At 46.4% G+C, this 27,450-nt stretch overlaps 2 protein-coding genes across 2 annotated transcripts in view; both read left to right on the top strand.

The window, feature by feature from the left end:
* Positions 1 to 20,610, top strand: part of PHF12 (PHD finger protein 12) — a 39,386-nt gene extending 18,776 nt beyond the window's left edge. Inside the window, exons 3-15 of the mRNA XM_054573228.1 lie at positions 2,266 to 2,338; positions 5,336 to 5,729; positions 7,049 to 7,169; positions 8,410 to 8,542; positions 10,254 to 10,418; positions 12,838 to 12,996; positions 13,598 to 14,393; positions 15,626 to 15,751; positions 16,428 to 16,571; positions 17,503 to 17,601; positions 18,295 to 18,377; positions 18,940 to 19,078; positions 19,426 to 20,610. Coding sequence (XP_054429203.1) covers positions 2,266 to 2,338; positions 5,336 to 5,729; positions 7,049 to 7,169; positions 8,410 to 8,542; positions 10,254 to 10,418; positions 12,838 to 12,996; positions 13,598 to 14,393; positions 15,626 to 15,751; positions 16,428 to 16,571; positions 17,503 to 17,601; positions 18,295 to 18,377; positions 18,940 to 19,078; positions 19,426 to 19,760 — 2,767 coding nt within the window. The 3' untranslated portion in view covers positions 19,761 to 20,610. The remainder of the gene's footprint in view (positions 1 to 2,265; positions 2,339 to 5,335; positions 5,730 to 7,048; positions 7,170 to 8,409; positions 8,543 to 10,253; positions 10,419 to 12,837; positions 12,997 to 13,597; positions 14,394 to 15,625; positions 15,752 to 16,427; positions 16,572 to 17,502; positions 17,602 to 18,294; positions 18,378 to 18,939; positions 19,079 to 19,425) is intronic.
* A 2,409-nt stretch (positions 20,611 to 23,019) lies between these two features.
* Positions 23,020 to 27,089, top strand: DHRS13 (dehydrogenase/reductase 13). Its single transcript, XM_054572995.1, is given in 7 exon segments — positions 23,020 to 23,146; positions 23,237 to 23,355; positions 24,548 to 24,671; positions 24,859 to 25,170; positions 26,687 to 27,005; positions 27,007 to 27,030; positions 27,032 to 27,089. Coding segments are annotated over 7 exon segments (1,083 nt in total).
* Positions 27,090 to 27,450: the final 361 nt, after the last annotated feature.

The following is a 27,450-nucleotide window of genomic DNA, read 5'->3' as shown; positions in this document are numbered from 1 at the left end:
CAGGAGGCCATTCACATTTTGGTAAAAGATCTAAGCCTGTACCACCTTGCCTCGCTGTTCTCTGCTTTACATGTGGCGTAGGGTATCTTGGTACAAAGCCAGTGGACAGATGAAAACAATGATGAAAAACAGAATCAGAGGTGACAGCCTTTTCAGAGTTAATTTTAATATGAGAGCTGCTGAAGCATAACAGAGTTTGTAGGCCTTTGCAAATTACATGTGTGCGTTTCATTAGTTTGGGTGTGGCCTATGCAGATTTACACTGGAGAGAACAAAGGTAGACTTTACAGATGACATCCCCTGTGGGGCTCCAGAGCTTGAAGACCTTTCCCCACAGGCCAGTGTGCCTCCAGTTGTCTCCTTCCTAATTAGGACCCTCTTCAGATTCCACCAAGGAAACAGAGAAGAAAGGGAGCAGTGAGTTGTGAGGACTTGCTGGGCATCCTGACATGCATGCTCAAGACTCCAGAGAAGCATGGAGCTAGGATAATTTGCCAACCCAGTGCTGTTTTCAGTAGCCATGGTAAAGCAGGATAGCAGTAAGACCTGGGGCTTAAAGGAGAGTCCTTATATATTGAAACCTCAAGTGTTTTTTTAGTTTGTTCTCATATTCTTTGAAGAAAAATTTTGTCCTTACCATTCCAGGTAGATAACTCCAGGGACGAAATGTCGGAATTTCTTAAGCATATAAAGGAACGTGGCCTTATTCTATATAGCAGTGGTTTTCAAGCTTTGGTATTGAGCATAATCACCTGGAGGGTTTGTTAAACATAAATTGCTGAGCCCTACCCGCAGATTTTATGATTCAGTGGGCCTGGAGTAAGATCTCAGAATTTGCATTTCTAATAAGTTCCCAGATGCTGCTGCTACTCTGGAGACCACACTTTGAGAACAACTGCTGTATAGACATTATAAGTGTGGCCCTCCCAAGGATTTAATAAAGTCTCATATGGCTCTTGGTGTGACCTTAATGGAAATCAATGATCTGGAGAATCAGTAAGGCTAGTCCTACACAGCTTTAATTTTGATTCAATATTGACTTACTGAGTGACTACTGTGTACACAACCTCTTATAAATATACAAGGAGGGAAGAGATTCAATCCTTGTCTTACTAATAAAAGAAATAAGAGAACTGTCACATAAAGGAAAGCATAAGAAGTGCCAAAAGTGAACTAAAACCATGTAGCCAGTGGTCTAAGATATCTGAGTAATCCTGGAAGAACACATAGAGGAGCTGTCCTCAGGTGTCTGTTGTTGCATAGCAAACTACCCGCAAACTCCTTGACCAAAAACAAATACTAGTTGTTATCGCTTACAAGTCTGTGGGTTGACTGGGCTCAGTTGGGTGGGTTTTCTGTTCTCTGTGTTGTTGTCTGGTACTGTAGTCATGTGGAAGCTCGACTGAGCTGGCATGGTCTAAGATGACTCAGTCACATAGCAGTAGTGGTGCTGGCTGTTGGCTTGGAGTTCAGCAGAAGCTGTTAATTGGAATACCATAAGTCTCCTCTGTGTGGCCTCTCACAGCATGAATGTTCTGAGATGGAACATTCCAAGCATGTAAAAATGGAATCTTCAGGTCTTTTAAGAACCCAGTCTTGGACTTACATTGTCATTTCTGCTGCATTCTATTGGTCAAAATAAGACACAAGACAAACCCAATTCAAGAAGAAGGAAAATGACTACCTCTGGGTGGAAGGAGTATAAAAAATTTGCAGTCATCTTTAATCTACCATAGGCTGATTGAGGCAAGCCTTACATGATAAATAGGGTTTGACAGGCATTGATTTCTAGGAGAAGAAATAGCCACCCTTCAGTCTGACTAGGGGGAAGGGAACCCAACAGGAGCCTGGGAGATGAAATGGGACCATGTTTAGAAGACTTGAAACAGCAGGTTGAAGGGCTCGGACTTATACTAACAGACTGAAGAGAGTGTAGAGAACCTATCAGTGATTTTAATAGCATGGTGCATAGTTTGGGAATGACTCTCAAGGTTCCAAACTAGTTCTTTATATCTTTCCCTGAAGCCCGGTGTTAATAGCTCTGGATTTGACTTCTGTGGGAGGGGGTGCTCACTCTTCAGGTTATTGGAGATGATGCCATGTAAGCATTTTGAAGGATGAGAGAGCCCTAGTAGTGCTGCAGCACTAGCCAAAATAGGAGTTGAGGGACATGTAGCTTTGTGCCAGGCCTAGCTAAAAGGCTTTTTCCTGCTGCTTCAAAGGGTTAGTTAGTTATTTAGTCTTGCCCTTGTCTTTTCCCCACAGTAACCCTCCACTGAGTGAAGAGATGTTGCCTCCTGGGGAGTGGATGTGTCACCGGTGCACTGTTCGTCGAAAGGTAATAATGCTGCTTTCTGAAGGCTTTGCTCACAATGCTGGATCTAGAGCACTGATATTCTAGAGCTAAGATAGCCTGTCCCTGAAGACATTTCCGTCCCTTCTTGTCTCTTCCAGCCCTGGAATCACCCATATTCTCCTCATGGTGACTCTTAGGAATCCAGTAGGGCCTAAAATCCAAACATGGACTGCTGAAATGGGCAGAAGAGGTGTGTTAATTTACTAAGCCATGTTCACGCACTAGTGACAGGAAAGTCTGATCTCCTTGTAGACTTCCTGTAAGTGGCCTGAATGTGGCAACTATAGCCATGGCTGAAAGTGGCTGGAGAAAAAGCAATCTGCTTCTCCAACATGATGAAAAAAGGATTTCTCTCACCACAAGGCAAATAAGTCACTGGTATTCAGAAGTTTAGCCAGGTGTATTGTGGTAGAGGAGAGGGGATTTGAACCCACTTGTATCCCAGGTTGCCTGTTCCCTCTTTAGCTCCCTTTTGCCCTCAGCTTCGATAATTCAGCACTGCCTTTGAGAATGCTATTTGTACTTTGAGAGAGCTTCTGTGGGATGCAAAAGCTAAATCCTTCTTATCAAAAAGGGAAGTAGGTGTGTTTCCACCCAGATTATGAGAGAACCAATCCTCAAATTATAGGCTGTGGATTACAGTTTGTCTGCAAATTACAAGACAACCCCTGCCCTTGCCCCACACTGTAGTAACCAAGTAACTTTCCTTTGTTGTGACATCATTTCTGTTTTCCTGTACCCTGAACATGATGTCACAATGAATGATGACTTCCCTGGTTGCAGAAACAGGATGAGATGATTCAGAGATTGTGGTTTATGTGTGTAACAGTTTTCAGCCTTTAAGAAGAAGGTAAACAGGCAGGCATTATTTTTCAGTGTGTTCACAGTGGTTCCTATTAAAAAGCAAGCCAAGGCCAACTCAGCCACCTAACTACAGATATAGTTTGATTTCTCCTAAAGTCCACAAAACAGGCTGTTCTCTAGCCTGTTCATCTCCCAGGATCTCTTCCTGTGCACCCTCAGTTAGATTAAAGCAGGGCCAATTAGAGACACCAGCCAGAAAGCCTTTCAGAAACTTACCACTCAAAAAAGCTGGATGTGAAAGGGTTGGGAACGGCTGAGAGAGAAGAGGTGAAGCCAGGATAAGAGGAACTAACATTATTTTAGTGCCCATCATCTGCTGGGTATTTTGCATATGTTATCTCGTTTACTCCACATAGCCATCTGTGGGTGCTCATGGTAGTTTTTCCATTTTAGAAAGAAAGAAACTGATGCTCACAAGTGCAGAATAAGTTTTCCAAGGGCTCAGAGGAAGTGACAAAGCCAAGATTTGAACCAAATACTGCCTCACTTCAAAGCTCTATTACCTCTCCATCAATTTTCTGGAAATAGAGCTACTTGCTGAGGCTTATAGTATGCCTTTTTCTAACATAGTATGCTTTTTCTTTTTTGTTTTTATTGATTTTAGAGGGAGGAAGGGGGGAGGAGAGAGAGAGAAACATCGATTTGTTGTTTCACTTATTTATGGATTCATTGACTCCTTGAATGTGCCCTGACCCACAATCTTGGCCTATTAGGATGAAGCTCTAACCAACTGAGCTACCCAGCCTGGACAGTATACTTTTTCTGAAATGCTACTCTGACCTGCTCTCAAATGGTCCTCTTTGCCTCCCAGAGCCAAATCTGTCTTTTCCACCGCCACCACCTCTTCCCCACTTTGGCCTCCTGTAGTTACACTGAAGTGTATTGAAATGATACATCTTCTGCGCCTCATCCACCTCTGATGTTCAGGTCCTATTCATAATGGAGGTTAGGTTCTCCCAACTCAGAGCCATCCCTTTCATATATATGATGCTCTTTATTGTCACCATGTCCCTGAGAAAAGGAGAAGAAAGGTTTTACTAGATTCACTTTATAGACAGAGAAATTCCTACCCACCAGCCTGAGTCTTCCAAAGTCATAAAAAGTCAGTGGCAGAACTGGGACAAGATCCCAGGTCTTCTGACTGGAGCCAGCGTTAAACTTTCATTTGACCACTATCTTTGGAGTCCTGGAGGAAAATGTATTGTCAGTCATCTGGTCCTACTGAATATACTTAGTCTTTTTCCATTTCTCCACCTTTCCATTCAAAGAAGGGTCATTTTCAGAGTTCTGATTGAATTTGAAACATTGAAAGCCATCATGATGACTGCTGAGTTTTTTTACCCTTCACACACCACCTGTCCACTTTGTAGTGTAGTTACTTTCCAGGCCAGCACCCAGTCTCCCTGGACAGGGAGCTCTGCCTGCCCATTTTACCTCTTTCTTTTGCTTTTGCAGACTTTCTTATTTTGAGCAAAGTTCTTAAAACAACTCAGGAGGTCAGGATGCTGCTCCAAGGCAAACTGCCGTGATCTCATTGGTTCCCACTATGTTACTCTCACTGTTCTCAGTCTCACTGAACTTATTCTCACTATGTTAATTTTTCATCCCTCTACCCCTCTACTTTGCATAGAGATACTGTGTATCATATGATGACTTAGAGCAGGGGTGTCCAACCTTTTGACATCTCTAGGCCACACTGGAAGAAGAGTTGTCTTGGGCCATACATTAAATACATTGTGACATGGAATCACAAAAAACCCACATACTAAGTAAATTTACAGTTTTGCATTGGGCCGCATTTATAGCCACCCTGAGCCACATGCGGCCCACGGGCCTCAGGTTGGACACCCATGACTTAGAGTAAATGATGTGTGATTTGTATAGTTGTTTCCAACTTTTCATGCTTTTTGGTGATTCTCTGCTGCAGTAGTTTTGCCATCTTTAGTTTAATTCAGCTATAGTTTTGTGAACTTTAACAGACCTGTGTTCCAAGTCCCAAGTGAATGAGTCTGTGACTTTGATAATTTTGGTTACTAGTCTAGCAGGACTTTGTAGCATCCATCTCTTTCTTTTTGCGGTACTTTATATGATGGGCCCACCTCTTCATTTGCACAGAAGCGAGAGCAGAAAAAGGAGCTGGGCCATGTTAATGGACTGGTGGACAAATCCAGCAAACGGACTACATCCCCCAGCAGTGACACTGACTTGTTGGACAGATCAGCTAGCAAAACTGAACTCAAGGCCATTGCCCATGCCCGGATCCTGGAGAGGAGAGCCAGCCGGCCTGGCACACCCACATCCAATGCCAGCACAGAGACCCCCACCTCTGAGCAGAACGACGTTGACGAGGACATCATTGATGTGGATGAGGAGCCAGTGGCAGCAGAGCCGGACTATGTGCAGCCCCAGCTAAGGCGGCCCTTTGAGCTGCTGATTGCTGCCGCCATGGAGCGTAACCCCACCCAATTCCAGTTGCCCAATGAACTGACTTGTACCACTGCACTACCAGGTTAGCCAAACTATTATATCCCCTCCCCAACCCCAGCCTTCCCAAAGGATTATTGTCCGGCCGAAGGGCAGTGCTGCCTATGGGGTCACTATCCATGTAGCAACTGTCTCATGCTGTCCATGGTTCATCCTAGGGAGATCTTCGAATGTTTTAGCTGTTACAGTGCTTGTTCAATTTTCTATTTTCCAACCTTCCCAGTGTCACTTTTTAAAAAATTTAAAAATAAATAGGTAATGCATTCACATGGTTCAAAAATCAAGAAATATAAAAAAAGCTTACAATGAAAACCCCACCTGCCCCTCCCCCCCACTCCTGTCTGCCATTTGCTGAGTCTGCACCTTCCTACCCCTCGCAGATAACCACTGTTTGATTCTCCTGTATCTCCCTCTAGGATTTCTTTGTGCACATGTAAGCAAATACAGATATATGCTCATTATTTCCACCTCAAATAGCATACTTGATGTACTGTTCAACACCTTGTTGGATTGTTTTGTTTTGGTTTTTTTACTTCACAATGTCCTCTAGATAGAAATCTTTTCATATTAATACAGACATTCCTCAGTTTCTCTTAATAGTTGCATCCATTATATAGATGTACCATAATTTATTTAATTTCTTGTTACTGGACATACTGGTTTTTCCTAATCTTTTGTTTCTATAGATAGTGCTCCAACAAATAATTCTGTAAATACATTATCATATATACATGTGAGTATGTGTCTGTAGGATAAATTCTTAATAGTAGAATTGCTGGGTCAAAACTATGTATTTATAGTTTTGATAGATATTACCAAATTGCCCTGTTTTTTAATTTTTTAATCAAGGCATGACTTCTACTTGATACCATGAAGCTTCTAGATCTTACTTTGTTCTTCTAGAGAAAGTGAAATTACAGGCTTAAGAAATCTACTGGCCAGTAGGATCCATATGGGATTAAAGCTTTTCTGATTTCTGTTAAAATTCAGTGGAATTGTAGCCTTTTTCTCAGCCACAGAATAGGTTTTTTGACCTATTTATATTTTTTAGGTTGCCAGTATCTAACTTAGGTTTCTGGCCACTTTATGTTTATAAAACATTTAGATGTATTTTTGCCACAGAATAGGTGACTTTTGATCAAGGTTCTGACTTATGTCTCAGTCTCCCTTCTAATTCTTTTTCTCACCTGAAACCAGCCTGGGGGGCCTCAGAAAGAGATCCATCTCTAGGCCATGATACGTGCTTTTACTGAGATCTCTTTCTTTCACTTACTGTTGTTTCCATATCTCAGGCTAGGAACTCGGCACCTAGAGAAAGTTTAGCACCACCAATTTCTCTTCTAGGATCTAGCAAGAGAAGAAGAAAGGAGGAAACCACAGGGAAAAACGTTAAGAAGACACAGCATGAGTTAGATCACAATGGTCTCGTTCCCTTACCAGTCAAAGTCTGCTTCACGTGTAACAGGTATTTTTTTTCTATACTAAGGGGCTCTTCCTCACATTCAGCAAATGGTATTTTTTTCTCTTGTCCCTCCCCACTTTCAAACCATGTATGTTAAATGTAGATGACCCATATTTTGATGATATGAGAGCAGAGAGTCTGAGTGACTAACTGATCAGAGTCTTGAATATCTTTATAAATTCCCTGAAGAACCACAGCACCAAAGCACATCAACTGTGTTTATAGGGGCTAGACTAAGAGAATTTGGACTTAAACTGAAGTATGAGATATTTAGACTGCTTATCAGGAAGAATTCTGGCCAGCAGAGACACGAGTCCCTAGAAACTAAATTTTTAAAGCACTAAAGGTGCATTTTAGAGTAGTATAGGTATCCATGGTAGCTAGTATGCATCAGACTGGATGACTTTCCCCCTCTGCCAGCCTGTGAACCAAAAACCTCTAGGTTGCCCCAGTTGTAGCTTCTGTGGGACACTGGTCTCCTTCAAATAAGATCTCCTCAGTGACAGACACCAGCTGCTTCAATTACTGAAAGATGGACTTGTTTAAATGTGTTAGAAGGGCAAGATAACAGGAGAAAAATATGGAAAAGAAATATTCCACAGCAAAAGCTTTAGAGGGTTAGATAGAGCAGTAGAACTCTGAGCCAGGCCCAGACTGTGGCTCCAGTGCATCTTGAGAAGCCAAGGAATATCATAGTTACAGATTATAACTGGCATTTGCTTAAGTCCTCTCCCTCTAATTATACTTACATGAATACATTATAAAATCATTTTCCCAGCACAGCTCTCTTTGGCTGTCAGTTTTTCTGGGTGCTTCATGCAGGAAAAAAATTTCTTGCTGTGATGGAAGGTTTTTGAAAGGTTGCTGGGTTTGTTTTTTTGTTTTTTTATTTTTTAAATGAAGTAGCTGCTTTATTTTAAGGACTAGAAATACCAAGGTAGAGTTGGCTCTCTTCCCCCAGTGGGTACTGAGCATTGATCATTCATACTCTGACAGCCACTTTAGCTGTACTCCAAGGAAAGATTCACTTCCTGACAAGACAGTCCTCTTAGAGAATAATGGAGAACGTGGTGGTAGCCCCCAGTTTCATCCATCTTCCTAGTCATTAATGTAACTGAATCGTTGGGGGAGAAGGATGTGGGAGAACATTGTTAGACTTAAGGAGGGGAGGTTGTTCCACAGTGCAGAGTTGGTTTGAAATCTCCCATCTTGCCACAGAAATGGCCTACATCTCTTTTTGCAGGAGTTGTCGCGTGGCCCCTCTCATCCAGTGTGACTATTGTCCCCTCCTGTTCCACATGGACTGCCTCGAGCCACCACTCACTGCCATGCCCCTGGGCAGATGGATGTGTCCGAATCACATCGAACATGTGGTGGTAAGAACAGCAGTGTCCCTTCGGTCCTCTACGGGCATAGCTGGAGCATGGACTCATTCAGTAGAAACCAGAGCAAGGTCAGCTTTGTACCAGAATTCACTATAATATCTCAGATGCTGGTTTCTGCAAGACCATCCTACTCAATTTCTATTATTTTGACATGCCTCAGCTGTGCGTTTTGCCCCTTCTCACAATGCCTTGTTTTAGCTGCATAAGTAGACTTAACCGACTAGCACTTGGTTGTTTATGAACAATTTCTTCCACAGTGAATTAAGTAATTGATGTTACAGCCCTGAATTGGGGTATATTAGAGCCAACCTAATGGAAATATATGTTCTCACAATAGTTGCTTCCATATTTTCCTGCCCTTTATTTTTAAAGGGAACAAACTTAGAAAATTCTAAAATATTTTTATATCTCAGGAATTAGCTAAATGCTCAGTAACTTTGGAAATAAGCGACATGGATATAATGGTTTTCTAGACAGTCGACCCATTTATTGAACACCTGGTATGTCCTAGGCACCAAATGAGACTCCCTTCTCTTACTTTAATTCTTTACAATCACCCTGTCATAACACTTACAGGTGTTGAGTGAGTAAGCTGTTGAGTGAATGGTATGAAGGTATTATTTCCTAGGAGTTTTGGGTACATTTTCCAGACCACTTCCTAGGTCTAGAACAGAACTGTAGTGTATCTCCAAAGGAGGTTTAAGACATTAGGTACTTAAAATAGTCACTCACAAGATTGAACAGGAGAGAGCTCCAAGAGGAGCAGCTCCCTTAAAAGAACAGTCTTTCCAAAATAAAAAGTTATTGTAGAAAGACATCATCTATCAAATGGTGATAACCATGGAATGACTGTTGGTCCTCAGCATGACAGTGTGCTCCCCATTTACACTGAGAGGAACCTCAGTTATAGACTTGCATACACGTGGAAGGAAATAGTTGCTTTGCCCGCTTCATTTGACTAATGCTGCTCAGAAAGGTTTATCTAGTGGGAAGATTCTCTCTGAGGCTCAGTATACCTTGTTTTGCCTCCTACTGGACCAGGAAAAAAGAACTATGAGCAGTTTACCCAAATATGAATGTTAAAGAGCACTTTTCCAATAGATGAGAGATTGTTAACTGGGTAATTTATTATTATTGGCCTCTTAGAGCAGTGCAAGGTTTTTTGCCTCCTATAGAACAAGGCTTTGATATCCAGATGGGTTCCCTGATGCTCCCTGGCACTAATGAAAAGGAATAGGGCAGGGCACATAGGATTCTGGTGCTATCCCAGCTGTCAGCCACACTCCTATATAGGCAACAGTACTGCTTCCTGTGGGAGTGTCTCTTGGTAGGAGTGGAGTCTGGGTCCCTGGAGGGCCAAGGCTTGCATCTTCTTGGAAGCCTGTACTCTGTTAGGACACACTAACAAAGGGTGGTCTGAGCTGGACAGAAGGCTGTCAGAGGCTGAATTTGGAAGGGTACTCCTTGGCTAAGTCCCTGTCCCCTCCCCCACCCTCCAGCCTCTTAGGGAATGGGAACATACCACTTTTCCCTTGTTCGATTTGGCAGGGCTGAGGGAGAAAGTCTCATGCATGTTCCCAGCCTTCTTGACATCAGAGTGTTGATAGACAACCCCATTTGGCCCATATAACCTAGAGAATAGTTAGTTGGGAGAGGATGCCTTTTGAGATTCACCACAGGGGTGTTTCTGCTTTGTCCCTAGCTGAACCAGAAGAATATGACACTGAGTAATCGGTGCCAGGTATTTGACCGTTTCCAGGACACCATTTCGCAGCATGTCGTCAAGGTGGACTTTCTGAACCGAATTCACAAGAAGCACCCTCCTAACCGACGCGTGCTCCAGTCGGTCAAAAGAAGAAGCTTGAAGGTGAGTCACAACCTGGTTCAGGCAGGATGGTGGTTTCTGATTGTCTTCATGGAATAGACGGAGGGTTATGGTTCATCCCACTTTTACAATAGGGATACTGAAGCCCCTGAGACTTGTCTGTGGTATCTCAGAAAGTAATGAATGTGACTATACTTTTTTTCTTTTTTTTTTTTTTAAGATTTTATTTCAGAGAGAGGGGAAGGGAGGGAGAAAGAGAGGGAGACATCATTCTGTTGCCCCTCCCACTCCCCAACCAAAGACCTGGCCTGCAATCCAGGCACGTGCCCCAACCTGGAATCGAACCAGCGATATTTTGCTCTGCAGGATGATGCCCAACCTATTAAGCCAAGCTAGTCAGGGCATGACTGTATATTTTAATACTTGAGGAAGGTGGTCAGGATGATGAGGGCTGGACCCCAGAGTAAGTCTTCAAATTGCAGGTCTCTAGTTCTGAGGATAAACACCCTTTAGCCCCTCCTACCAAATTAAGATGTGCTCTACTGTTACTGCCCCTTGCCTGGCACTCATGCCATCTGTTCCTGTTAAATGGCCCCTTTCCCAGAGCTGTCTGGTGAGGTGAAAGTGGGGTGATTAAGCAGAAGACCATGTGGAAAGTGAGGAGCTCTCCCAGCTGAGGAGCTTAAGAGGAAAATGTCTAAAGGGAAGTTAAATCTATTTTTCCAAGTTATGTTAATATATTACCAGTACATTTTATGTACTTGACAGTTGCTAAAGTGTGTCCACACAAAAATTTTCATATAAACCATTCAGTCCCCTCATTCATTTCACCTAGAGAGCCAAACATTATAAACCTATATATCAACTGGTTTTTTCTCTTGAAATAATCCTATAGACTGTCCTCAGTGCCAAGAGAAGCCAGCAATTCTCAAATATGGCCACTTGGTGGCAGCCATACTTTAAAATCACACCACTCCCATCACTTTCAGTGGGTGTCACCCCCAGCAAGATGTTAACTGTTGAAAATTGGATAACAAACTCTTAACTGTGTCAATATTTACACATCAGTGGAAACACCAGTTTCCCAAAATTAACTTAAGGTGTTTCTAGTTGGGGGTAGGGTATATTAGAGATGGCATGCCTCATACCGTAGTTAAGCAAATCTAAAATAAATCTAGGCTATAATTCACCATGTAGCAGGAGAGCCTGGCTACTGAAATGAATGGGCCAGGAGCCCTTGATAAAATCTTGTCATTTTATGATGCTTCCTTTTAGTATATGTGCTGCTGAAGCGAGCACAGGATGCTTCCTTTTTAAATGCTTCCCTGGTCTTGAAGAAAATCCAAGGGCACAAATTGCCTGAAAAGCAGTTTGTACTTAGACAATATGAGAGTGAAATAAGGACAAGGAACTATTTTCAACTTTTTCCCTTATCCTCCTAAGGGTCTGGTCACCAAATCTCTTGTTTCTCCAAATGTTTTCCAAATTTTCATCTCTGCCTTATGTGCTGCTCCCCTACCCTATTTCCCCTTGATCTGCCTGGAAGTTTTTTCTTAACCTCCAAGTCTCAGCTCAAATATTGCCTTCCCATAAAATCTCTTCTAATGCAAAGCTCCTGTCCCCAGATAGAGGTAAGCACTCTTCTCCATGTGTTTATAACTACTTAGACATGCCTTTATTCTAGGATCCATTACATTCATTGTAATCTTTCTGTGTTTATCTCCCTTACTAGACTGTGAGCTCCTTGAGGGCAAGGTTTAAGTTTTGTTCATCTCTAGATCTCTAGGACTTGGCACAATGCCCAGACTTGGGAGTGCTCAATAAATGTTGGTTGAATGTATGAATGGGTTTTTTTGTTTGTTTGGCTTTTTCATTCTTACGTGGTGTGATTTAGAGTGTGTCTTCTATCCGTGCAACAAAGAAGTCTTCAGTTGTTCCATGAGTCATGAATGAATGGTTGAAGAAAACTGACTTTAATTGAGTGCTTATCTGGAGCCAGGCCTCATGCTGAACATTTGTACCATGAAAGTGATGTCATTTAACTTTTTATCTTCCAAATATTGTTTACTTCCTTCCCAAACTTGACCCTAAGCAATAAAAGCCTAGAGTACCACTCTGGAGCCCTGTTTGGTGTCAGTCTTCCACTTTTTAGATCAAAGCAGAGTCAGAATGGAATAATTTCTGGCTGCTTCAGGCCTTAGACCTTAATGAAGAAAAGTGGGGGGCATGCCTGCTGTTTCCAGTTCTGTGCCTTCTCAGGCTAGGGTGTATGTGTATCTGGTAAAGAGATGGTGGCAGAGCAGATGCAGCCCACTGAGCCACCTTGTCCTCAATGAAACCCAGAGTGGATGATGGTTTCTTGGACATCAGCACCATGGACAGAAGAGAATTGTAGAGCAGAATCAACTGGCCATGTTGGCACTATCCCCCTCTCCTCCTTCTTTGTATCTGTCTTAAACAGGTTCCTGATGCTATAAAATCTCAATACCAGTTTCCACCCCCACTCATTGCACCCGCGGCCATTCGGGATGGGGAGCTGATCTGCAATGGGATCCCTGAGGAATCACAGATGCACCTTTTGAACTCTGAGCACTTAGCCACCCAGGCAGAGCAGCAAGAGGTAAGTAAAGGCAGGGCTGGGATTCCAAATCTAATTTTCCATTTCACTGCATCTGTTATTGGAAATAACCTCAGTGTCACTCCCAGCCCCATTTTCTACAACCCTACCCCACTCCCTTAATCCCCCAAGAGTTGAGTATTTCAGGGAGAACCTCTGGCTCAGATCTTGAAGCAAGTAAGAGAGCTACAGAGTCAACCGGTCTATTTCTCTCCATGGGGTCTCCCAGTGCACTGTGAGATGGGCAAAACTGTCTTATAGAAAGAGGTCAGTAGACCCACAGAGAGGCTAGGTGATAGTGCCGGACACACAGCTGATACCTAGGGTACTTGCTGAATATTGGTCACAAGGTGAGCCTTAGGGACAGAGCCAGGCAGGAATCCCAAGCTCTGCTGACCAGGGTGTTGTCTGCTGAGTATATCAACGAGCCTTACTTGGGAATGGAAATGGAATCCTATCAGGAGTCAAGCACACCCTTTTTGGGCATTTGCAGTGGGACCTAAGAAACACTATTTATCAGCTCTGCTGTAGCCCTGGCCACTGTGGCAGGAAGGACCAGCGCCTCCCAGGCCTCTTACCCTCCTCTCCTCTCCTTCCATTACAGTGGCTCTGTAGTGTTGTTGCGCTCCAGTGCAGCATATTGAAACATTTATCTGCTAAGCAGATGCCTTCGCATTGGGACTCTGAACAGACAGAGAAGGCTGATATTAAGCCTGTTATTGTGACTGACAGCTCAATCACCACCTCCCTGCAAACAGCTGACAAGGCACCTACACCTTCCCACTATCCCTTGTCCTGCCCCTCAGGGATTAGCACCCAGAATTCCCTGAGCTGCTCTCCACCCCACCAACCCCCAGCGCTAGAGGACATCAGCTGCAGTTCTTGTGCGGAAAAATCCAAGAAAACCCCCTGTGGGACTGCCAACGGGCCAGTGAACACAGAGGTGAAAGCCAATGGCCCACACCTCTACAGCAGCCCCACTGATTCCACGGACTCCCGGCGACTTCCAGGCGCCAACACCCCCCTACCAGGCCTCTCACACCGGCAAGGCTGGCCCCGGCCCCTCACGCCACCAGCGGCTGCGGGTCTTCAGAACCACACCGTCGGCATCATTGTGAAGACAGAGAATGCCAGTGGCCCCAGCTCTTGCCCCCAGAGGAGTTTGGTTCCTGTCCCAAGCCTGCCCCCTTCCATTCCCAGCTCTTGTGCCAGCATCGAGAACACCAGCACTTTGCAAAGAAAGACTGTCCAATCACAAATAGGACCTCCATTGACAGATTCAAGGCCACTGGGCTCACCCTCAAATGCCACCCGGGTGCTCACTCCCCCACAAGCAGCAGGAGATGGTATCTTGGCTACAGGAGCCAACCAACGATTCTGCTCACCAGCGCCATCATCAGGTGAGTGCTGCTTAGTCTTAGGGTGATTTGGAGTCACTGTATGCTCTTCCTAGCAAATAATACTTAAGCTTCCAAAAAACACTTATATCTCTGTGAATATTTTAGAGGATTTTGATCTCTATGTTATTTGTCCTCCCGCCATTTCTGTGATAGAAGAAAAAATACGTATTAACTTGTCTTCATTCTGTCAGTGGGACTGCTTAGTCTCTGAAAGCTTAAGTGAAAGGTGATCTACCAAGTCAGTGGCAGGATTGGAACTACAGCCTGGATCTCCTGATTCCATCTTCCCATACCTTCCAAGCCGAGTCTTCTGCCTGTTTTGTTCCATTACCATAGAGGAAGGCAGCATGTACTCCGGAACCACTGTAGTCAGCCTGAGGCTCTGGGTGATGGCCTCAGTGTTTCATGAACCATACCAGATATTAGATCTACACCTGATCCAGACTCTCAGAGCCAGGTTATTTGAAGGAGCCTCCATGTCAGGGAAAGCAGAGCTAGAAAACAACGCTGCCTTTAGAATAGCTACAGAGTGGGATGTCCACAGAGGTAGTTCTGGTCCAAAAGCCTGCCTGTAGGCCACATGCCAAATGCCAGAAGGCAGCCCCTTAACATCCATACATGGCCTAGTATGGACATCTCTCAGTTATCTTCAGTCAGCGCTCAGGACGTTGAGTTTGCTGGCCCCAGCATCTGAACCAGGTTTCAGATGCTGCTGAAACCCCCTATAGTCTCTCCTGTCTCAGAAACAAGGCGACTGACTTCTCTGCATGGTTGCCCTTGGTCCCAGGATAACCCCTCTTCTCAGGCTTTTTTCCCATCTCTGTTTATCTCTTAATACCAGCCAGGGTAGATTTTGCATTCTGTGAGTCTAACTTCAGTAGGCAGGAGTCACAGGGGCAGGCACCACTTATTTAAGTGAGTAGAGGCAGCAGGGAGGTAGTCATGGCCCAGAGAATGAAGCTGCCACATCACACTCCCCAGAGCATTTCCCCAGTGGATTTCCCTGGGTCTCAGTGCCCTGGAGGCTCCTGCATGCCCGGGTACATTGTCGTTCCATCTGCCCTTCCTCACCACACGTTTTTAGCTCTAGGAGTTCCAGAGCCTATGGGGTGAGAATCAAGAAGGGAACATCACCTTGGGTCCGAAATCCAGACCTGTCTCGGCAGTGAGGGATTGGCCTGGTGGGTTTCCCTCAGGCGACGTAAGTAACAGTCTTCCTGCTCCATCCCCAGATGGCAAGGTCAGCCCCGGCACGTTATCCATAGGAAGCGCTTTAACCGTACCCTCTTTCCCAGCCAACTCTACTGCCATGGTGGACCTCACCAACTCACTTCGAGCATTTATGGATGTCAATGGAGGTGAGTGAGTAAGCTGCTGCTCTACTACCAGCTGCTGTGGTGAAGGTGCTGTGCCCTTGCAGCACTGAGCTTATTTCAAAAAGGGACAGGAAGGAATGCCTGATCTCGGAGGGCTGGGGAGGGGAGTGGTGTAGGAAAGAAAGCCCCTTTTTCTATCTTTGCCTTATGCACATACACATAATCAAAGATGAAGGGAGAACAAAGTCAAGCTGACCAGTGAGAAGAGAAGAAAATCACCATAGGCAGATCACCTGGACATGAAGAATAAAACCAGGAGAAGCTCTCTCCCAAAATCAAGGAGAACTAGGGCAGATCTCAATCTCTGTAAACAGAGGATGGGTATAAGTCAAGCCTTGATATCAGACATCCAGGCCCTCCCTCACACACAGGCAAGTGGGTGGATTTGCTCTACCTTTCTAGGACATTTCACCTAAAATCCAGCTTCCCTACTGCAGGAGGCATCTACATAGGCTGCATTGGGGCCTGTTTCTCACTGCAAATGGCTAGTGAGATGCCCAGCCCGAGATTCTTATACCACTTCGTACATTGTGCTGTTTGAAGAAAAGCACTTGGCTGGACTTTAGAAATGCTGGACTATTTGCTTTATGACCCTAATCTACTTCCGCATTCCATTTCCTCCTCAGCTGTTTTTTTAATCTTTCTCTTTGATTAATAGAAATCGAGATAAATATGCTGGACGAGAAGCTGATCAAGTTTCTGGCCTTGCAGAGAATACATCAGCTTTTCCCCTCCCGGGTCCAAACTTCACCGGGCAGTGTTGGGGCACATCCACTGGCTTCTGGAGGGCACCACCCAGAAGGTGCGCGTGCACACCTGCTACCACACCATGCCATCAGATCTCTCTATGTGAATGGCCATCTCCTCTCCATGGAGATTGCAGCTTTCAATATTTCAGTCCTCTGTGTGTGTCTTCAATGGCTTAAGGAAGTTCCAGGGTTTCTTTTCTCAGAAAATAGGAATCAGATGGCACCACAGCTTTCAGCTCAGGCTCTAGGAAGTCCGCTATAACTTTCTTTCATACGTGTCAACTTTGAGACACAGAAAGCAGCTATAAGTGCCCTTTGGTATATGTAGTGCTTTCTGCTCAGTTGCTCTCAAATGCTCAAGTTAGAAAGTTTCCCAAAAGTTGAGAAACAGTAATAGTTGGACGACCCTCTTGGAAATTCTTCCCAAGAGGTTAACTCTGTGTAGGATATCCCTTTGAGCATTAGCTGTTAAGAATGTGGTCCCCAGACCAGCAGCATCAGCACAAACTGAGAAGTTACTAGAAATGCAAGGCTCAAGCCTCGCCTCAGAGCTACACAATCATAATCTGCATTTTGACAAGATGTCTAGGCAATCCATATGCACCTTAAATATGAAAAACATTGGCCTGTGTTTTGTTTTTTAGCACAACCTCACTATAATACCAGATAATACATTCCTGACAAACCAACCAGCACCAGAGTTTAAAGTACTGTCATCCTTGAAATCTGTGACCATTGTCAAAGCTCTGATCCCTCTTATCCCATGTGGGAAATAACTGGGTTGGAGGGGAGAGCCTCACCATAAAGCAGCCCAGTGTCAGATGTGAGTTTGGAAAAATTACTCATACAATGGGATTATATTCTTCAGGTCATGGGCCAAAGGTCCAGGTTCTGTTCAATGTTTGAGCCACAGGTTCTGTTGGTTTGTGTTTTGAGTGCCAGGTTGAGTTTCTGAATGATCCTATCCCTGTGTTTGTCTTGTAGTACAAAGAAAGGAGGTACAGGCCCGAGCTGTGTTCTACCCACTCTTAGGGTTGGGAGGAGCTGTGAACATGTGCTATCGAACCCTCTACATCGGGACAGGTGAGCCAGCTGGGAGAGGTACTGAGTCTGTTCAGCCGTAAAGACTAACACTTAACTCTCAGAGGCTAGAAAGGGGCAAGGGAAGCCCTCTCCAGGACTGACTGGTTTAACCTAGTGCATGTCTCAACCTGCACAGAGGGGCTAAATGCAGGGGCTAAAGGAGACTATCAACTGCTTGTCTTCCCTTTTGCTTTGTGCCCAGTGTGGCATCAGGAGAGTTGAAAACTCCGACTGCTGCTCAGCAAGGCATTTAAAACACTACAAGGAACTACCCAAGGAGAGAACAAATGCTTTATCCCTGGAGGTCTTTGAAAAAGTTATTGGGCTGACATATACCTGAGCTTTAGTTAGGACTCCATCTTGTACAGAGAACAGACAAAATAGCCCTTAGCCTAGACATTTCCCTTACTTTCAGGTGATACCCCAGCCTCTTCACTAGTTCACTAATCCCCTGTGAACAGCAGCCACATGTGCTAAAGCAGATCAGCTGGCAGCGACCACTGTTCTTTAGCAAGAAGGTGGAAAAGACATCGAATTAGTTCAAAATTACAAGGAGGGGACCCTGAACAATCTGTCCCAGAAGGTCTCCTACTGCCTACCCAGAGGCTAACCTCTTTCCCCCCACTTCCCCTGCACATACACATTACAATCTGTTCTCTGCCCACCTTATCCTCTATTCCTGCCACCTTGCAGGAGCTGACATGGACGTGTGCCTTACAAACTATGGTCACTGTAACTACGTGTCCGGGAAACACGCCTGCATATTCTACGATGAGGTGAGGGGTGTTGGCAGGGTGGGAGGGAGCTTCTCCCAACCTGAGGCCTCTCACAGGCAGTAAGTTTTTGTTCAGTGCCCTGGGTGAGGGGAGGAGGGTTGGGGATTCTCTCCTTTTCTTCCCTCCCTGGGAAAAGGGAGCGGGAGTGTCTTGGTGTGAAAAGGGCATTCTGCCATGGCTACCTTCTCCCCAGGAGCAGGGCTACCATAGCTCCTGAGGTTGATCACAGGCTCAGTGGGTGGGGGGAGGGCTAAAGCAGGGAAGGGGCGCAACTTAAAAGGAAGCCAAGTCCTCAGTGCAACCCTGTGAGTTTCATCATCCTATGTGCCAGTGCTGAGGAGACAGAATTAAAGAGTAGGGGGAGGGGATCTAAGAAGGAAGGCTTCCCTGAGGAGGTGAATCTTGAGCCCTATTCAAAAGGTACAGAGAAGGGAGACACAGCTGGGGAAGAAAGCAAGCTCCCCAGGTAGAGCAGCACAGCCTTCTCCATATGTCCTCTCTCCCCTTAGCCTCAGGCCCCACGCAGCAGACCACACATCTTATCTTCCCTCCTCCTCCTCAGAATACCAAACATTATGAGCTGTTAAACTACAGTGAGCACGGGACAACGGTGGACAATGTGCTGTATTCATGTGACTTCTCTGAGAAGACCCCGCCAACCCCTCCAAGCAGTATTGTTGCCAAAGTGCAGAGTGTCATCAGTAAGTTGGAGCAGATGCTTCTGGCCACAAGGCTTGCCATTTTTGGGCATATTTTCTAAGGCCCTGGTCAGGGTGGCTCTGGCTTATGGCAAGTGATGTGCTGTCTCTTGCCTTCCTGGTCCTGTTGATCAGGTTCTTACTCCTGGGCCCAGGGAAGGCCACAGAGAAGCAAGGGCTATGCACCCATTTATGTGTACATGCCTATTGGGAGACTTCAGACTCCACCAATCTTTCTGAGCATCCCTTACCTCAGCGATGTAGCACTTAAAACAGGGAGGGGCAGCTACCCCCGGATGGTTGGGCTACTCACTATTCCTCTCCAGTGACCATCTTCTTTTTTTCCCTAGGGCGCCGCCGGCACCAGAAACAGAATGAAGAGCCAAGTGAGGAGGCAGCCATGATGAGTTCCCAGGCCCAGGGGCCACAGCGAAGACCCTGCAACTGCAAAGCCAGCAGCTCAAGCTTGATTGGGGGCAGTGGGGCCGGCTGGGAAGGCACAGCCTTACTGCACCACGGCAGCTACATCAAGCTGGGGTGTCTGCAGTTTGTCTTTAGTATCACTGAGTTTGCGACCAAACAGCCCAAAGGTGATGCCAGCCTGCTGCAAGATGGGGTCTTGGCAGAGAAGCTCTCTCTTAAGCCCCACCAGGGCCCTGTGCTGCGCTCCAACTCCGTTCCCTAGGACCGGCGGCCACCCCATCACCCGCCTGTCCACCCAACCCAAGACTCCTGCAATGCAAAAATGTACAAAAACCAAGCCCGGGTTTTTTCTATACTCCACCAGAAACCCTTCAACTACAATCTTTGCATGACATGAAGAAAACCTTTTGACTGTTTTTTAAAAATCCTTTTTCTTTTCTCAAGTTCTAGGGGGCATTTGCACATATATTTGTACTCAACATTTCATGGGAAAGCGGCAGACCCGAGCTGAGGAACAGTGTGGGCAGGGAGGGGAAGGCCAATGGTCTGGACACTTCCTCCAACACAAAACCATTCCCCACCCACCTGCTCCCTCCCCCTCGCCCGCCGTTGTAAAATAATCAGAAACTTGTTCTATTTTGTGGCAGTGACAATAGTTTTATATTAAAAGAAAAAATACAGTTTTCATACAGCAAAATCTATACAATATCATTGTTTTATTTAATATAAAGATCGCTACCCACCCTTCTTCCATGGTTCCCACCCTCCAAGTTATTTTCCCTTTCTGCAGCGGTTGCACTACAGGTAGCTACTGTGTATTATGGACAAATGAGAAATGAATCCTTTTTCTGGCTGTCCATCTATTTTATTTCAAATAAGGAAAAGTGTATTTGGATTTTGTGTAAATACATCTAGTGATGACATTTTTTCAATGTTTTTAAAAACTGTGTACAGTACTACATGTGGTAGAGCGTTTTCTTCAAATTGTCTATTGTAGCAAAAATGTTTTTGTCGTAAACCTGTTGTGTCTCCTTTTTTTGTTCTCTTGCCACTTCTCTCCTTTTCCCACCCCTGGTTCCCTCCTCTCCTCCCACCCCACAACTAGTACCAATGTACATAGTAATTGTAATGTTTTAGACTTTACAGAAACTTTCCTGTATTCTGTATATAAAAAAAACAAAAATACTTCAAATTATGTTTTCTGCCTGTCTGTCCTACCTGTCATCACCCTTGAAAGGGACCCTTCCCAAGATCTCGGTCCCAGTCTCACTGAACAAGTCATGCCCGAAGGGAAGTCTGGAGAGGCGAGATGTCGGAGAAAACAGCCTCAGGTGGATGGGGGGAAATGGGAGGGTAGAGGTGCATCTGCTAAGGGGAGCTGTTGTATGGCTTTGTGGGTGACTCAAGGGAGTTGAGAGGGTATGATCATTTGACATGATGAGAGTCCACAAGATTCCAAGGGTGTGCAGATCCCTGCTCCTATTGGCTCCAAAATCAAGACATTAAAATGAGCTGGCATAAGATCTCGGCATTCTGGTCTAGAAGATTTAACCTGAGGAGTTGGGGCTGCCTTTGGTTCCAGTTATTTGTTATCATTTTATTCATCTATTCTGAGGAAAGTCACCACCTGGTTTTGTCCTTTCCGTGTCAGCCTTAGCTGGGCATGGAGCAAGTCATTTATTCGAGTACCACTTGACCCTCCTCTGTGTCTGGCCCTCCCTAGGACTTGGATCTTGTTGACTTGCCATGAGCAGTCAACCAGGCAAATACAGCCCCTGCTTCTAGGAGCTTAGAATCTAGTGTGGAGCAAGTTCTTGATTCAGATGCCTTGGGGAACACCATGAAGAAAAAAGAGATACCCAGTCAACCCAGATGTGCCACAGGTTATACGACTTGAATCACCACTTCTCTACAATACAACTCCCCAGAAGACAAGTCTAGTGCATTACCTTAACCCTAAGGCCCTGAGTGAGCCCTCATTAAACTAAATTCCATCCTTTAATCCTCAAAGACTTTATATGAGAAACTATCTGGGAAGTTTTTTCCTGAAGACTGCCTTCAATTCATTAGCTAGAAAGCACCTGTCTGTATCCCAGCACTCTTCAGGTAGGTGGTATCTGATGATCTGTCAGAATTTTGCCTTGGACATGGAGAATGCATTGGTTTCCTTAATACATTCCATCCCCAGCCTCACCCCACAGCATCTACAATTGAGCCATGAATCTACCATGCAGCTAAATAGGGAACTTCCCCAGGAATCCGAGGTCTGTCCTGCTAGTCTCCCTATCTGCCTAGTTTTCCCCTTGCCCTTAAGGGCCTCTTGAACTCCTTGCTCCAATCTCCAAGGCTAACCACACTGCTGGGCACACCATAAGTGACAAACAAAGGATGCTGAATTGTACTGGATTTCTCAGGCAGGGTCCTTACCTTCTGGCAAGCCACCTGGCCGGGAATACTCTTACCCTTGCCTCATGGGCTGTTCCCACCCATAGTCACTTCTTCCATTGAATGATGGAGCTTCACCATTTCTACCACCTGTGAGAACCATCCCACACAATTTCCTCCTGGAAGTGAGATAAACATAAAACACTCCTCTTCCTGCTCCCATTCAGAAATGGAAAAGCTGAGGAACAGAGGCATGGAGATACAGCTAAGTGAAAGTGAATCCTGACATCTCTTAACTGATGGTGCCATGCTGAACACACTATGTCACCTTGGACTCTGTGGGAAGAATCCTAGCAGCTCAGGGCAGGTTGTCAGGATAGGAATGGAAGAACTTGCTTATGGAGGGCAAGGTATGCAGGACAGAACTCAGACACAAGAGCATTCATGTACACACACCTCTCCAGAAAGGAAGAATACTGCTACCTACTGGCACCCAGAGGGCTCATGCACCCTTCATTAGCCCCTCCTTCAAGTCCTCAGCTATAGGGCACCACAAAAAGGACAGATACATTTAATGTTCAAGAACATATATGCAGAGACTAGGGATGCATGTACACCCCTGGAGGGGCTCTCAGCGACATGGACACAAACACATAAACGATTCACACACAGAGAATCCAGAAGCACGAAGGGTGATCCCAGGGCCTATGGGCACATTATATACAAAAAAAAAAAAAAAAAATCACACAAACGGTATGTGGATGCATGTACAGACCTAGAGGGCACTCCCGGGGTGCTGGTGCACACATACACGCATCTAGAACGAGTTCACGCAGGCACACATCTAGAGGGCGCTCCCAGGGCCCAAATGTACACACGCACCTAGAAGGTGTTCACACAAGCACACATCCAGAGGACGCAGACGCACGCCTAGGGGGCGCTAGCAGGGCCCACGCTCACACGCACGCACACACACCTCTGTTCTGTCTCCCGCCGGCCTCAGCCTCCACCTCCACCTTCCGGAGATCCAGGGGCGCCCAGTGACTTTCCAGGCCTGTGCGGGGCGGATCTGCAGCTACCGGGTGCCGATCCAGGGCGGCGCGGGGCCTGGGCGGGATCACGGAGGCGCGGCCGGCATGGAGACACTGCTGCTGGGCGCGGGGTTGCTGCTAGGCGCCTACGTGCTTATCTACTACAACCTGGTGAAGGCCCCTCGGTGCGGCGGCATCTTGAGCCTGCGGGGCCGCACGGCCGTGGTCACGGGTGAGTACGGGCGGGCGGATGGAGGGGAGGCCGGCGCGGTGGCGGCGGTGGCCCTCCTGTCTCAGCTAGGCTCCCTCCCGCCTTCCGCAGGCGCCAACAGCGGCATCGGGAAGATGACTGCGCTGGAACTAGCGCGCCGGGGAGCGCGTGTGGTGCTGGCCTGCAGGAGCCGGGAGCGCGGAGAGGCGGCCGCCTTCGACCTCCGCCAGGTGCGGGATGGGAGAGGCGGATGGGACGGTGCAAAGAGGACAGAGACGCCGAGACACAGAGGGATGAGCGGTGTCTCCGGGGGATCCAGTCCCTGAGAGGAGAGTGCGGCTCAGTTCGTTAAGTAGGGAAGTGGGAATGCACAGGTGTTCTAGTCACACACAGGGAAGGGACAGCAGACCCAAGCTGGGGAATGGACTTCCCTGAAGGAAGTTAATTGCTGTTCTAAAGACGTTGAAGGATCGGTAGACGTTACATTATTGAAAGACAGTGAGGAAGGGAAGGGGGGAGGGAGGACAGCATATGCGAAGGCCCTGAGACAAGGAAGCTAGTCTAATTTAAGGAAGTTGGGGGGGGGGGCTGTTAATGATGCTGGAGTATGAGGGAAAGAAGCAAAATGAAGGGGTCAGGGCCAGGTTCAGGAGGCCCGTATAGATCTTACTGAAGAACTCCGATTTTATAGGATGGGCAGTGAAGATCCAATGAAGAGCCCTCAGCAGGCTCTGGACTGTCAGAATAGCCTTTTGGAACCAACCTTTGATGTCTGTGTGGTGCCTAGACTGGAGAGGGAAAGAGTGGGTGAAAGGAGACTAGTGAGAAGTCTCTTGTAGGTTTTAGGGTAAGACAGAGGGGCCGGTAATAATAATAGCAAGTAACTGCATAGTGCTGTGTGCCAGGGAATGTTCTAAGTATTTTACATATATTAACTCATTTAATTCTCACAACAGCTCTATGAGATAAGGCGCTATTATTATGCTTCCCATTTCACAGTGAGAGAACTGAGGCCCAGAGATTAAGTATCTTGACCAAGGTCACACTCCAGTAAAAGGCATAGTTAAACCTAAATCCAGAGTCTACCAGGGGTGTCCAACACATGGCCCATGGGCCACATGCAGCCCAGGATGGCTACGAATGCAGCCCAACACAAAATTGTGAATTTACTTAAAGCACTATGAGATTGTTTTTGTGATTACATGTCGCAATGTATCTAATGTGTGGCCCAAGACAATTCTTCTTCCAGTGTGGCCCAGAGACACCAAAAGGTTGGACACCCATGGCTCTTATCCATGTCATTCTAATGCATAGGGACAGATCTTAGTAGGAGGAGGAGGTAGACCCTTGGAATTTAGTGCCTGGGAAGAGAGGAGAGGAGAGAGTTGTCTGTTAATAAGCCCAGCCCTTGCTGCTCCACAGGAGAGTGGGAACAATGAGGTTATCTTCATGGCCTTGGACTTGACCAGTCTGGCCTCTGTGCGGGCCTTTGCTACTGCTTTCCTGAGCTCTGAGCCGCGGCTGGACATCCTCATCCACAACGCCGGTGAGGGGCAGCAGGCCCTGCAGGGGGGTGGTGGGTGGCTGGAGGCAGCCGTCCTCTCCAGCCAGGCATTGCTGGGAGCCAGTGGACATGTGGGAAGGATGCCCCCTACCACCATCTCACCGATGGGGCCACCAAGGCTTACAGGGATCTCTCCAGAGTAATTGCTCACACCTAGTCCCTGCCCCAGGGATCAGTTCCTGTGGCCGGACCCGTGAGCCCTTTAACCTGCTGCTACGAGTGAACCACATTGGCCCCTTCCTGCTGACACATCTGCTGCTACCCCGGTTGAAGACATGTGCCCCCAGCCGTGTGGTGGTGGTATCCTCAGCTGCCCACCGGCGAGGGCACCTCGACTTCACACACCTGGACCGCCCGGTGGTGGGCTGGCGGCAGGAGCTGCGGGCGTATGCTGATAGTAAACTGGCCAATGTGTTGTTTGCCCGGGAGCTCGCCACTCAGCTTGAGGGCACTGGAGTCACCTGCTATGCGGCTCACCCAGGTGAGGCCTGGCTCTTTGGCTGCTCTGCCTTGCTTTGATTCCCTCTCTCCTATTCTTAACCCATCCTGTGCTCCCCCAGCCTCTCACTGAGTTACAGAATCTCGGAGCAGGAAGGAAGCATGGTTCAAGCATGATTTTGGAACCAGGCTCTCTGTCTGGATTCTTGTTCTTACACCACAAGCTTAGATGCTGATTATTGGGTAGAGTATGGCCGTGAATAAGGCACAGTTTCTCACCCCAAGGAGTCATCCATATGACTAAACTGACTATAATATGATGATAATGATGATAGCTAATGATTACTCATTCAAGAAGCATTTACTGAGTACCGTATTATGTACCATATATTTATCTCAGTGCTAGGAATATGTCGGTTAACAAAACAACAAAGACTCTATCCTTGTAGTCCTTACATTCTAGTTTAGGACAGGGAGAGATGGCTAATAAAAATATACAATGGCAGGTGGTGATAAAGTGCTATGAAGAAAGATAAAATAGGTTAAGGGGAATATGAAATGAGTGGGTGCTATTTTATCTATGGCAATCAAGGAAGACCTCTGAAACGGTGATATTTTAATAGAGGCCTAAAGGAAATGAGAGAATGAGCCACGTGGCTTTCTGGGGAGAAGTGTGTGAAGAACAGAACAAATAGCAATTACAAAAGCCCTGAGGCAGAAGTGTCTAGTTTGCTTGAGAAAGACCAGGGAGTCTGGTGTAGTTAGAAGACAGTGAAAGCAGGAAAGTGGCAAGAGGTGCATTATAGAGATGGGCTGGGTCATAAGATCCATCCCTGCCTTTTGGGAATAGGCTACAGGATAATAAAACCTGCCCTACCCATGTTAGCATACCACATTTTAGGTAGTCATTGCCTATGGCCCATTCATAATTATAATAATCACAACTAATCTTTTTTAAAAAGATTTTATTTATTTATTTTTAGAGAGAGGGGAAGGAAGGGACAGAGAAAGGGAAAGAAACATCAATGTGTGGTTGCCTCTCGCCTCCCCCTACTGGGGACCTGGCTTGCAACCCCAGGCACATGCCCTGATTGGGAATCAAACCCATGACCCTTTGGTTCCCAGGCCGGTGCTCAATCCACTAAGCCACACCAGGCCAGGACACAACTAATCTTTATCAGGCCTTTATTACACTCCGTATCTCTAATGCCCAAAAGATAGGCTGGTCTATCATGTGTGTTAATAAATGTTTGTTGGTTAAAGAAAGGAAAAGGACTTGGCTAGAAGATGGAAAGAGACAGAATTTTACCACAGGGGATACAGCATGAGCAAAATCTGGGAGATGGGGATGTACAAGGAGTTTGGGTGGAGGAAAAAGAGGCTTCCTGTTGAAATGAGTGAGATCCCCTTCTGGGGACCCCGAATGCCCAATATATAATACCCTGTTCTCCCTGAAACTGGATTCTGTTTCCCCACTCCCTTCTCTCCCTGTTTTCACTGCCTTTACCCCTGGCCCTCACCCACTGTCCTCCCCACTCCTTCCTTTCTCCTGTCCACAGGGCCTGTGAACTCCGAGCTGTTCCTGCGCCATGTTCCCAGATGGCTGCGCCCACTTTTGTGCCCACTGGCTTGGCTGGTGCTCCGGGCACCAGGAGGGGGTGCCCAGACCCCCCTGTACTGCGCTCTGCAGGAGGGCATTGAGCCCCTCAGTGGGAGATACTTTGCCAACTGCCATGTGGAAGAGGTGCTTCCAGCTGCCAGAGACGACCGGGCAGCTCACCGGCTGTGGGAGGCCAGCAAAAGGCTGGCAGGGCTTGGGCCAGGGGAGGATGCTGAATCTGATGAAGATCCCCGGCCTGAGGACCCAGGGACACCACCAGAGCAGTCCCCACCCTGAGAAGCCCAGTTTCTGAACCCTACCCCAGCCCTCAGAGCTCACCAGACTTGTCTGTCATGCACTGAATTTGGTTTAAAGCTGAACCTGAGCCCCAAGCTTCCTAACTCCTAGGCTGGGATGCTTTCTGTGGCACTTGGTGGCCCTTGAATACTTGAGCTGTGTGCCAGTCCATGGCCATTGAGGAGTATACAATTTTTACCTCCGTGGTTACTTTCTGAGGCTTCAAGGTATGACTGGGGACAGCTCTTTTCCTAGTGGAAGTAAATAATGGGTAATTTTTTCTTCCTAAGAATGACAGTAAGCCAAGTTTGAGAGGGGGTGTGTGTGTGATATGCCACTGTTCATATTTCCAGGCCGCACCCTTACTGATGCTGATCAACTCCGGATGAGGGCCTGGGAATTGGTAATTTGATTTACTGCTAACAC

The sequence above is a fragment of the Pteronotus mesoamericanus genome, unplaced genomic scaffold, assembly GCF_021234165.1.
Source record: "Pteronotus mesoamericanus isolate MK-2021 breed Mesoamerican mustached bat unplaced genomic scaffold, CSHL_Meso_final contig_246, whole genome shotgun sequence".
Taxonomy (NCBI): Eukaryota; Metazoa; Chordata; class Mammalia; order Chiroptera; family Mormoopidae; genus Pteronotus; species Pteronotus mesoamericanus.
The sequence above is the reverse complement of the archived record's forward strand: the minus strand, read 5'-3'. Positions and strand labels throughout refer to the sequence as shown.